Source organism: Oncorhynchus clarkii, chromosome 13 (genome assembly GCF_045791955.1).
Source record: "Oncorhynchus clarkii lewisi isolate Uvic-CL-2024 chromosome 13, UVic_Ocla_1.0, whole genome shotgun sequence".
In the NCBI taxonomy this organism is placed as follows: domain Eukaryota; kingdom Metazoa; phylum Chordata; class Actinopteri; order Salmoniformes; family Salmonidae; genus Oncorhynchus; species Oncorhynchus clarkii.
The window spans coordinates 59,005,456-59,018,215 of NC_092159.1; the positions used below are offsets into that span (position 1 = coordinate 59,005,456).

General features: G+C 45.8%; 1 protein-coding gene across 3 annotated transcripts in view; it reads right to left on the minus strand.

Annotated features, from left to right (window-relative positions):
• LOC139365176 (BAH and coiled-coil domain-containing protein 1) overlaps positions 1-12,760 on the minus strand; it is a 115,348-nt gene that overhangs the window by 40,811 nt on the left and 61,777 nt on the right. For all 3 annotated transcript variants that reach the window (XM_071102621.1, XM_071102623.1, XM_071102622.1), the window contains exons 10-13: positions 11,068-11,994; positions 7,475-7,644; positions 4,900-5,036; positions 3,460-3,573 (exon numbers count right to left, since the gene is read on the minus strand). In XM_071102621.1, coding sequence (XP_070958722.1) covers positions 3,460-3,573; positions 4,900-5,036; positions 7,475-7,644; positions 11,068-11,994 — 1,348 coding nt within the window. The remainder of the gene's footprint in view (positions 1-3,459; positions 3,574-4,899; positions 5,037-7,474; positions 7,645-11,067; positions 11,995-12,760) is intronic.

Below are 12,760 nucleotides of genomic sequence, written 5' to 3' on the forward strand. Positions count from 1 at the left end.
ACACACATACACATGGATGCACACACAGATGTATACATGTACACACAAGCACACATACACACAGGCACACACACACACCAATCTGGATACCACCAATGAGCATTTACACACCGACATAGCAAAATAAAGATATGAGCGGCTGATGTTTGTGGGAACCTCTTTAGTTTCTGTGTTTCCCTGGGACGAGCAATATCACCCACATCCAGATGAATTATTAATATTCATGTATTATTCATATTTTATTTCAGAATTTGGATAACAATTATGAGCTACCCACTGATTTATTAAAAACAAAAATGTTTTAATTAATTGAGAAGTAGGAAGTGGTCTGATGCCCAAAAAGAAATTCACATGAGCCCCACAAGGCCTACTCCACCCATGCTCTACCAAGGTTTTCCAGCACCACAAGGCCTACTCCACCCATGCTCTACCAAGGTTTTCCAGCACCACAAGGCCTACTCCACCCATGCTCTACCAAGGTTTTCCAGCATCACAAGGCCTACTCCACCCATGCTCTACCAAGGTTTTCCAGCATCACAAGGCCTACTCCAGCCATGCTCTACCAAGGTTTTCCAGCATCACAAGGCCTACTCCAGCCATGCTCTACCAAGGTTTTCCAGCATCACAAGGCCTACTCCACCCATGCTCTACCAAGGTTTTCCAGCATCACAAGGCCTACTCCAGCCTGCTCTACCAAGGTTTTCCAGCATCACAAAGCCTACTCCACCCATGCTCTACCAAGGTTTTCCAGCACCACAAGGCCTACTCCACCCATGCTCTACCAAGGTTTTCCAGCACCACAAGGCCTACTCCACCCATGCTCTACCAAGGTTTTCCAGCATCACAAGGCCTACTCCACCCATGCTCTACCAAGGTTTTCCAGCATCACAAGGCCTACTCCACCCATGCTCTACCAAGGTTTTCCAGCATCACAAGGCCTACTCCACCCATGCTCTACCAAGGTTTTCCAGCACCACAAGGCCTACTCCACCCATGCTCTACCAAGGTTTTCCAGCATCACAAGGCCTACTCCAGCCATGCTCTACCAAGGTTTTCCAGCATCACAAGGCCTACTCCAGCCATGCTCTACCAAGGTTTTCCAGCACCACAAGGCCTACTCCACCCATGCTCTACCAAGGTTTTCCAGCACACAGATATGACCAACTACAGTAGCTATGTTGGTCTACTGTACTTTAAAACTATGTGTATTCTGGTTGCTTAGGATTCAAACCTTCTCAAACAGCCTAATTCATACTCTTCGAGGAGGTGCTCCCACAATAATGTGATTTGTACAACATACAAGGTAATGTATTGCATTCTTTCCAGTCTAAACTAAGACATAATCCCATTCCAATACCTTTTGAAGCTGTTTTTATTATATGAAAGCAAGCTTTTCTTTTATACTTATAACACCATCAGGGTTGATTGAATGAGCTGTTTTGCCTTGTAGTAATATGGTCATGTTAAACCTTTATTTTAACATTATATTTCATTGAAAAATAAATATATTTCATTATATCTTTTTTCATCAGTCGGTACCCAACAGAATAACAGGAGGTGGTGTGTTGAACATCGTCCCTCATATAGACAGAGGTCTATAGAGCTGTCTGCATTCCTGGTTTCTGTAAGCTTTAGCTTAGCTGTGTAAAATTGACTTGTTTTTCAAACATGGTCCTGCTTTATCAATTGCTGTGCTGAACAATGAACAGTTAATGACCTCAAATGACTATGTAGCTTAAAGTTATGTGTGTATTTGTATTTCATTTTGCAATACAGATGATGACGCTACAATAATCCACGTTTACAATAGGCCTATATCCAGAAATACATGCAGCCTTAATGATATACACAGTTTATTTGTTTGTGCTCTGATTACACACAAGTGTTCAGGTCAGCAGTTTACACAGATGACTTCAGCCATATGAAAAACCATAGCCAAATATACCTACCTAGCTAGCTAGCTTACCTTCCTTTTGGTTCTCATTCAACTGGTGTTAGCTAGCTAGCTACAGCTGCTAGCCTTCTACTAGCAAGCTGCTACTGTTGCGCAGCAACCGAGTTGCTCGACCCGATTTGATGTTTTATGACATTTCTGAGATTTTATGAAATATGTTAGCATTGTCAGAAATGCTACAAAAAGGGAGCACATCGTTGTTTTTTATTGGGAAGAAATGTGCACATGAGAGCAATAAATTGCGATATTAATAAAAACTGTTGCACCTACAAACTTATTCAGTCCAAATGGATCTAAGTCTAATGGTCCCCTTTTAATCCGACGTCTAGAATTTGAACTCATTTTGGGAGAGAAAAAGAGGGTCTGTTGACCCTAATGCTAACGACCCTGTCAAAATTCAGGTATAATGGTTCTTGTTAACGGACAGACGGCTAATGACGAGAGGCGTGTTGTGTACCTTCAATCAAGTTGACTTGCAAATTGTCATCGACATTGGTGACATATTGGCTTAGATATGACGGTAGCGAGATTTGAATTTAACATTGTGCTTCAACCAATGCATGCGACTATAATTTGTCAGATAAATTGAGAGCAACGGGCTGTCAGTGTGTGTCAGTGTGTCTTGGCGGCTGTACGGCCCTGTGTGACCGACCCGATCCCCTCCTGACCCCTCTGACTCCCTGGCCTTAATGATAGGCCATGTCCCATTCCTGGAGCTGGGGAAGATTACATGATAATTCACAGGACTCTAATTACAACCCCCACCAGCCCCCTTCCACCGCTCTCAGCTCCCAGGCACACCCCAGACAACCCCCAGACTCCTCTGGCCCCCCTCTGGCCCCTCAGCCCTCCTGCCCCCCAAGCCCTCCTTGCCCCTCTCTTTCCACCCAGCCCTCCTGGCCCCTCTCTTTCCCCCCAGCCCTCCTGGCCCCCCTCTGCCCTCCCAGCCCTCCTCTACCCCCTCAGCCCCCCCAGCCCTCCTGTCCCCCCTCTGGCCCCTCAGCCCTCCTGCCCCCCCAGCCCTCCTGGCCGTCCTCTGGCCCACAGTAATGCCATTCAGGTTTTAAATGAGCTGTGCGGAAACTGGCTGAGACACATGGACAGAGGAATACAATGGAACACAGTCACACAAAGGCACTCCCAGACAGTATGTGGACGGACACAACACACCCAACCACACATACGCATGTACAGAACACACACACACTACACAGACGACATCTTGAAATGAATGCATACACTTAAAACATCCACATGCACAAACAGGCGCCCACACAAACACACACACGTACCACCGATGTGGATTCAACTGTAATACAATTTAGTCTCTGTGCTGATTAGGTAAAGATTAGGTTAAACTGGACTTCCTTGAAGGGGTCAGCTGGGTTCTCCCATTTCCTGTTGATGGCACGAGTCTCCTGGATTGCAGTGATATGTAGGAGGCTTATCAGTGTGTTTGGGCTATGGTCAGGCAGGGAGATGAGCCTTACAACACACACACTCACTTGATTTTCCTCTGGGTCTCAGAGGAGGAGCCTGGGCCAGCGGCGGGGGTTGATTTACGTTTCCTGGGCCGCCCCGGTCCTCTACGAGCAGGGCTGCGAGGTGTTTCCTCCTTCCTGTAGACACACACACACACTCATGAGAACAATAAGATACTGTATTTGAGCACAGGACCAGATAAACTGGAGAAGGAAGGAGGGAATTTCAGGAGTGTGATGTCATGGCTTCAGTTTGTTTTGTGGGCTGCTATTAGAAATCAGTTAAAGGGGCGATTAGGAGACTAGGGAAGTATCACAACATGAGACTAGGAGGTAGCCATGAGACTAGGAGGTAGCCATGAGACTAGGAGGTAGTCATGAGACTAGGAGGTAGCCATGAGACTAGGAGGTAGTCATGAGACTAGGAGGTAGTCATGAGACTAGGAAGGTAGTCATGAGACTAGGAGCTAGTCATGAGACTAGGAGGTAGTCATGAGACTAGGAGGTAGCCATGAGACTATGAGGTAGTCATGAGACTAGGAGGTAGTCATGAGACTAGAAGGTAGTCATGGGACTAGGAGGTAGTCATGAGACTAGGAGGTAGTCATGAGACTAGGAGGTAGTCATGAAATGTTTTAACAAGATAAGGTTTTGATCCCACAGGATAACACATGAGAGTTAAAACACTTATTTTCAAAGAGGTGACAGGTAATGTATAGGAGAATAGTGAAGTACATTTTGAAGGATAATGAATAGGAGAATAGTAAAGGACATGGTAAAGGATAATGTATAGGAGAATAGTGAAGTACATGTTGAAGGATAATGTATAGGAGAATAGTGAAGTACATGTTGAAGGATAATGTATAGGAGAATTGTAAAGTACACGTTGAAGGATAATGTATAGGAGAATAGTAAAGGACATGGTAAAGGATAATGTATAGGAGAATAGTGAAGTACATGTTGAAGGATAATGTATAGGAGAATTGTAAAGTACATGTTGAAGGATAATGTATAGGAGAATAGTAAAGGACATGGTAAAGGATAATGTATAGGACGGCAGTAAATTATATGGTGAAGGATAATGTATAGGAGGATAGTAAAGGACTCATTGAAGGATAATGTATAGGATGATAGTAAATTATAATGTATATGAGGATAGTAAAGGACTCGTTGAAAGATAATGTATAGGATGACAGAAAATGACTCGTTGAAGGATAATGTATAGGACGATAGTAAAGGACTCGTTGAAGGATAATGTATATGATGGTAAAGGAAATGGTGAAGGATAATGTATAGGAGGATAGTAAAGGACTCGTTGAAGGATAATGTATATGAGGATAGTAAATGATAATGTATACGAGGATAGTAAACGACTCGTTGAAGGATAATGTATAGGATGATAGAAAAGGATATGGTAAAGGATCATGTTTATAGGAGGATAGTAAAGGACATGGTGTATCTTACTGGTGGTCATGCTTCCTCTGTAGCTTGGCTAACTCCCTCTGTTTCTCTTTGTAGCGCCTCTGGAGCTCTGCCAGCTTCACCCTCATGGCCAGCTCTGGACCCTCCATCCTCTCCATGGTGCCCTTGGCCGGGCATGCCTGAATGTTCACAATACTAATCAATCAATCAAGTGTATTTTATGAATCTGTTATATCTGGAGTACTTCTCCTGTCTTATCCGGTGTCCTGTGTGAATTTAAGTATGCTCTCTCTAATTCTCTCTTTCTCTCTCTCGGAGGACCTGAGCCCTAGGACCATGCCTCAGGACTACCTGGCATGATGACGACTCCTTGCTGTCCCCAGTCCACCTGGCCGTGCTGCTGCTCAAGTTTCAACTGTTCTGCCTGCGGCTATAGAACGCTGACCTGTTCACCGGACGTGCTACCTGTCCCAGACCCGCTGTTTTCAACTCTCTAGAGACAGCAGGAGTGGTAGAGACTAGAGGCCGACCGATTATGATTTTTCAACGCCGATACCAATTATTGGAGGACCAAAAAAGCCGATACTGATTAATCGGCCGATTTATTTATTTTTTATTTGTAATAATGACAATTACAAAAATACTGATTTAACACTTATTTTAACTTAATATAATGCATCAATAAAATCAATTTAGCCTCAAGTAGATAATGAAACATGTTCAATTTGGTTCAAATAATGCAAAAACAAACGTAAAAGTGCAATATGTGCTATGTAAGAAAGCTAACGTTTCAGTTCCTTGCTCAGAACATGAGAACATATGAAAGCTGGTGGTTCCTTTTAACACGAGTCTTCAATATTCCCAGGTAAGAAGTTTTAGGTTGTAGTTATTGTAGGACTATTTCCCTCTATACCATTTGTATTTCATTAACCTTTGACTATTGGATGTTCTTATAGGCACTTTAGTATTGCCAGTGTAACAGTATAGCCTCCGTCCCTCTCCTCGCTCCTCCCTGGGCTCGAACCAGCAACACAACGACAACAGCCACCACATCGAAGCAGCGTTGCCCATGCAGAGCAAGGGAAACAACCACCCCAAGGATCAGAGCGAGTGAAGTTTGAAACGCTATTAGTGCTGTTTGAATGAATGTTTATGCGCCTGCTTCTGCCTACCACCGCTCAGTCAGATACTTAGATACTTGTATGCTTGTATGCTCAGTCAGATTATATGCAACACAGGACACACTAGATAATATCTAGTAATATCATCAACCATGTGTAGTTAACTAGTGATTATGATTTATTGTTTTTTATAAGATAAGTTTAATGCTAGCTAGCAATTTCCTTGGCTTACTGCATTTGCGTAATAGGCAGTCTCCTTGTGGAGTGCAACGAGAGAGAGGCAGGTCGTTATTGCGTTGGACTAGTTAACTGTAAAGTTGCAAGATTGAATCCCCCGAGCTGACAATGTAAAAATCTGTCTTTCTGCCCCTGAACGAGGCAGTTAACCCACCGTTCCTAGGCCGTCATTGTAAATAAGAATATGTTCTTAACTGACTTGCCTAGTTAAAATATTAAATAAAGGTGTAAAAAAATATATGAAAAAAATTGGCAAATCGGCGCCCAAAAATACCGATTTCCGATTGTTATGAAAACTTGAAATCGGCCCTAATTAATCAGCCATTCTGATTAATCGGTCGACCTCCAGTAGAGATACTTTTAATGATCGGCTATGAAAAGCCAACTGACATTTACTCCTGAGGTGCTGATTTGCTGCACCCTCGACAACTACTGTGATTATTATTATTTGACCATGCTGGTAATTTATGAACATTTGAACATCTTGGCCATGTTCTGTTATAATCTCCACCCGGCACAAACAGAAGAGGACTGGCCACCCCTCATAGCCTGGTTCCTCTCTAGGTTTCTTCCTAGGTTTAGGCCTTTCTAGGGAGTTTTTCCTAGCCAACTGTAACGGCTTTCTTCGGGTGAAGTAGAGGCGGACCAAAACGCAGCGTGATTATATTGATTCATGTTTAATAAACAAAGATAAACACGAACACTACAAAACAATAAACGTGGGAAAACCATAAACAGCCCTGTCTGGTGCAAAACACAGAGACAGGAACAATCACCCACAAACACACAGTGAAACCCAGGCTACCTAAGTATGATTCTCAATCAGAGACAACTAATGACACCTGCCTCTGATTGAGAACCATACTAGGCCGAAACATAGAAATCCCCAAATCATAGAAAATCAAACATAGACTGCCCACCCAACTCACTCCCTGACCATACTAACTAAATACAAAAACAAAGGAAATAAAGGTCAGAACGTGACACCACCGTGCTTCTACACCTGCATTGCTTGCTGTTTGGGGTTTTAGGCTGGGTTTCTGTACAGCACTTTGAGATATCAGCTGATGTACGAAGGGCTTTATAAATACATTTGATTTGAAATGCTTTTAAAGGCTTATACATGTTATTAAACTAACAGTCTAAAATCAGAGTGTGCACTTAACCATTTAAAATTCCTTCTCATGTATTTTTTGAATGTACTGCATTCTATTCTAAGGGTAAATAGAACATCAGGATACAGTATAGTTGTACTCTACCGGTTCGTGGCGAGGTGTCCAGCTGTATTTCCTGCGCAGGTTGAGGGTCTTGCGGGCCGGGTAGTGCCGCCCGGCGCCCTCCCCGCTACCCTCCTGGGCACCCAGCTCCAAGGCACGGGCTGCTGCCAGGGTGGCAAGACTCTGGAGGTCAAAGATCAACATCTCCTCTCCTGTGGGCCGAAACACAGACTCAGGGGTCAGGGGTCAAGGAAAACGAGCCGTGATAATGACAGACATGCTCATTCAGAGTTAGATGTTACGTGTCATTCTAGTATCTTATCTTTATTTGAATTCCATCTAGGGTGTGATCCTGTGCAGCACACCTTCCTCTGTAACACTTTACTTGGATAGCTCATCTGTAGCTCTACAAACGTAATGTTGAGATGCTGTTGAAAGGATGAAGACATGCTGTTGAGATGCTGCTGAAAGGCTGAAGACATGCTGTTGAGATGTTGCTGAAAGGCTGAAGACATGCTGTTGAGATGCTGCTGAAAGGCTGAAGACATGCTGTTGAGATGCTGAAGACATGCTGTTGAGATGCTGTTGAAAGGCTGAAGACATGCTGTTGAGATGCTGAAGACATGCTGTTGAGATGCTGAAAGGCTGAAGACATGCTGTTGAGATGCTGAAAGGATGAAGACATGCTGTTGAGATGCTGCTGAAAGGCTGAAGACATGCTGTTGAGATGCTGCTGAAAGGCTGAAGACATGCTGTTGAGATGCTGAAGACATGCTGTTGAGATGCTGAAAGGCTGAAGACATGCTGTTGAGATGCTGAAAGGCTGAAGACATGCTGTTGAGATGCTGCTGAAAGGCTGAAGACATGCTGTTGAGATGCTGAAAGGCTGAAGACATGCTGTTGAGATGCTGAAAGGCTGAAGACATGCTGTTGAGATGCTGCTGAAAGGCTGAAGACATGCTGTTGAGATGCTGAAGACATGCTGTTGAGATGCTGAAAGGCTGAAGACATGCTGTTGAGATGCTGAAAGGCTGAAGACATGCTGTTGAGATGCTGAAAGGCTGAAGACATGCTGTTGAGATGCTGAAAGGCTGAAGACATGCTGTTGAGATGCTGCTGAAAGGCTGAAGACATGCTGTTGAGATGCTGCAGTGCTGATAGTCTACTGATGTTTGTTCGTTGAACATCTGCAGATGGACTGCAGACACTTTCTAGTTGAAAGTCATTGGACATGCAGTTGACATGCTACATATGGTCTATCCAACAGGGCTCTGGTCAGTTTCATTCCAAGTCTAATAAATTAATCAAGTAAACCAAATTCTAATTCCAATTCGACAGTTTCCTCATTTGAAAGCATTCGAGAGAATTGGAATTGGAATTTCAGTGTACTTCCTGAATTGACTGGAATTGAAATCAAACTGACCCAAACCTTGCTATCCAAACAAAGTGTTACCTCTTCATCATATTCAAATGAATGGAGGAAAGAGCTGGAGATGAAGCTAGAATGAGCTGACATACACACAGGAACGTTCCTCTGAGAGGTCATGTCAGTGTGGAACAAACAGATGCTGCTGTGGTACTACCTGACCATCTGGCCCAGGGTTTCACCATGCAGTATAGATATCTACAGTACTGTAGGTCTGTGATACTACCTGACCATCTGGCCCAGGGTTTCACCATGCAGTATAGACATCTACAGTACTGTAGGTCTGTGGTACTACCTGACCATCTGGCCCAGGGTTTCACCATGCAGTATAGACATCTACAGTACTGTAGGTCTGTGGTACTACCTGACCATCTGGCCCAGGGTTTCACCATGCAGTATAGACATCTACAGTACTGTAGGTCTGTGGTACTACCTGACCATCTGGCCCAGGGTTTCACCGTGCAGTATAGACATCTACAGTACTGTAGGTCTGTGGTACTACCTGACCATCTGGCCCAGGGTTTCACCATGTAGTATAGACATCTACAGTACTGTACTGTAGGTCTGTGGTACTACCTGACCATCTGGCCCAGGGTTTCACCATGTAGTATAGACATCTACAGTACAGTACTGTAGGTCTGTGGTACTACCTGACCATCTGGCCCAGGGTTTCACCATGTAGTATAGACATCTACAGTACTGTACTGTAGGTCTGTGGTACTACCTGACCATCTGGCCCAGGGTTTCACCATGTAGTATAGACATCTACAGTACTGTACTGTAGGTCTGTGGTACTACCTGACCATCTGGCCCAGGGTTTCACCATGTAGTATAGACATCTACAGTACAGTACTGTAGGTCTGCGGCTGTTGTGGTGAAATATATTGAATACTCCCGTACCCTTTTCACACTGTGCATACTGTAACCAGGCCAGTGCAGTACAGTTCGGATGGGCTCAGCTCGGCTCAGAAAGGATAATACCGTACTGCTGTACTAGGTAGGGACCTCTCTCTCCACCCTGGGGGCTACACATGATGAGGGACTGTGTGAAGTTCTATCATTACAAGAAGTCACCTAGTAATGCTTACTGATGTCTTTAGTAACTCCTCAGAGCCTGCGATGTCATCACACAGCCAAAACAACAACACTCTAAAAATCACTTGATGATGTCCTTTTTATAGTCGCCATCTTTTGGGACCAGTTAAATGTATTAGGAAGATGGGGTAAACACAAAACATCCTTTTGCATGAACACGGAAAAAAAACTAAACGCGACTGCGGCGCTTTGAAACCGGGGAAGCTTTAAAAGGCACTTTAAAACAATGGGTTGTAATTACTGAGGCAATGCTCCAGGGTCCCAACAACATCCACTGCTTTTGTGATTACCCACACACTTGTGTGTGTACTTACACGAACGTGCGCATGTGAGTGTGTGTGTGTGGATTTTACAGAGAGGCAGTGGGTGAGCGGAACAGGAGAGAGAGAGAGAGAGAGAGAGAGACAGACAGAGACAGAGACAGAGAGAGAGAGAGAGAGAGACAAAGAGAGAGGCAGAGGGTGAGAGACAGACAGACAGACAGACAGAGAGAGAGACAGAGAGAGAGACAGACAGAGACAGAGACAGAGAGATACAGAGAGAGAGAGAGAGACAGAGAGAGAGCCAGAGGGTGAGAGAGAGACAGACAGACAGAGACAGAGACAGAGAGAGAGACAGACAGAGACAGAGAGTACTGTAGCAGAGGACTAGGTCTGTGTTGTATCAGGGCTCTGTATTGTAACAGAGGTCTGTGTTGTATCAGGGCTCTGTATTATAACAGAGGTTTGCTGCTTCTCTCTCTCCTGCTCTATCATTAGAGGACTCTTCTAGGAAGCCTGCTACTGCTCATAGAAAGAGATCTCTGGGGGAGACTTGGAAAGAAAGAGTTAGGAGGATTGTCTTTTATCTGTAATGTATTGTTCGTTACGTGTCGGACCCCAGTAAGACTAGCTGTCGCCATGGCGTCGGCTAATGGGGATCCTAATAAATAAATAAAAACCTGAAGGATTCCAGCTTTAAGTGACATCACCCTAGCGGGCTGGTTGAAATGACATCATTTGTTTCTGATTGTCATTTCAATCAGCTTCTAGTTACAATGACATCATTTCAGACTGCTGTCTGTCCATCCATCTGTTCGCCTGTCCGTCCGTCTGTCAGACTATATCTCTCTCACCTTGGCTGTCTCCTGTGTTGTGTCGGTGCTGTTGGAGCTCCAGGTCGGCCAGCTCGCTGAGCAGCTCCATGCCGTGGTGGGGGTGACTGGGGCAGGGATGGGTGTCACAGGCCTGGGGCTGGAGGGTGCTGGAGGCCAGCATGGGAAACGGAGGGACGTCGGCACAGAAGGCTGCAGCGATCAGCAGCTCTAGGCTCCAGTAACTAGGCACAATGGGTTTCAGGGGGGTGGAGAGGGTGATGATAGACTGGCTGGGGCACAGAGAGGGAGAGGAGGGGGAGAGGCACACCAACTCTACTGAGTGGTTGTCATCATTAGGAGTACTCTCCTCCTCTCCTCCCTCCTCTTCCTCCTCAGTATGTGCCTCCTGGTGGGGCTGGGCAGGGCAGGGAGGGTCCAGGTCGATGATGGTGGAGTCCTGCTCCTCCTGTTCTCCTGCCACCTCCTGCTGCTGTCCTCTCTCCCCCTTGCACTTTTCCTCCTCCTGCTCCTCCAGGGTGGAGGTGGGGTCATCTCTGTGGTTCTCCTCCTCAGAGAGGGGGATAGGGATGGGACAGGAGGCGGTGTCACACACACGGCTCTCCGCAGGAGGACACACTGACACCTCCTCCTCCTGCTCCTCCCTATGCTCCTGATCTGGAGGTCCACAGCTGCCTGCTGCTTCTCTGGCTTCTACCTCCTCTCTCTGCACCTCCTCTTCCTTTTGCCCCTCCTCTTCCTCCTCCACTTCCTGGTGTGGGAGGGGCCTCACCATGGCCTGACACTCTAGCTCCGCCCCTAGGCTGGAGAGAGGCTGGGGAGCATTCTCAGCAGGCTCCGCCTGGACCGCCTCCAGGTCAGCTGGCTCGGCCAATCGGACATCGTGGGGCGATGTGCAGCTCCTGTAACCCATGGCGATGGCAGGGTAGGTGTATCCAGGAGGCAAGTCTATAAAAACATAGGAAAGAGAAAAGGGAGGCAGGTTTAAAAGAGGAATAAGTAATAAGTAAAAAAGCTTCACAACAAAGGGAAAAAACATTTCTCAAAAGCCAGATGATCGTCCCTACGACTCCTTTTCTCTCTCTCTCCTGTGAAGTGTGGTCAGAGGCTGTTCAAAAGGCCTAACCCTGAGGACCCACCCTGAATAGAACTCACTCCAGGGTCATGAGAGGGTAGAGAGGCACAGGAAGAGGAAATTACGTAGGTGGCACTGCGCCTTGATCTCACAACACACAGGAAGGGGAGTGAACCGTGTGCGTGTGCGTATACATGTGTGAACGTGTTATTCAGCGTAGGTGTGTGTGTTAGCTTGCTATTTGAAGTGTAGGAGGTTTCGTTTATCAAAGGTGGCCTGCCACTTTTATATCTTCTGGCGTGGAATGGCATAGCAAGGCAGTTAGCGAGGCGTTAACGGTGATGAAGAGGGTGTGGGCCTGGGGGGGCGGAGCCTCCAAGGCTCTGAGCGAGGTGTTTCTCAGTCATTACCGAGGTGACAGTGCTGAGAGAGAGACCAGCCGGGCCGGCAGCCATTTTATTTGTTTACTTCTCCAGCTCAGAGCTGCTTTATGTGTCAATCCCAGGGCTTGCCAGCCAACCCCAGCCACTCTCACACGATGCGTCACAAAATTCACTCTATTATTTATTTAGTGCACTACTTTTGACCAAGGGCTAGGGAATACGGTGACATTTGGGACACAGGCACAGGCAAGAGCCA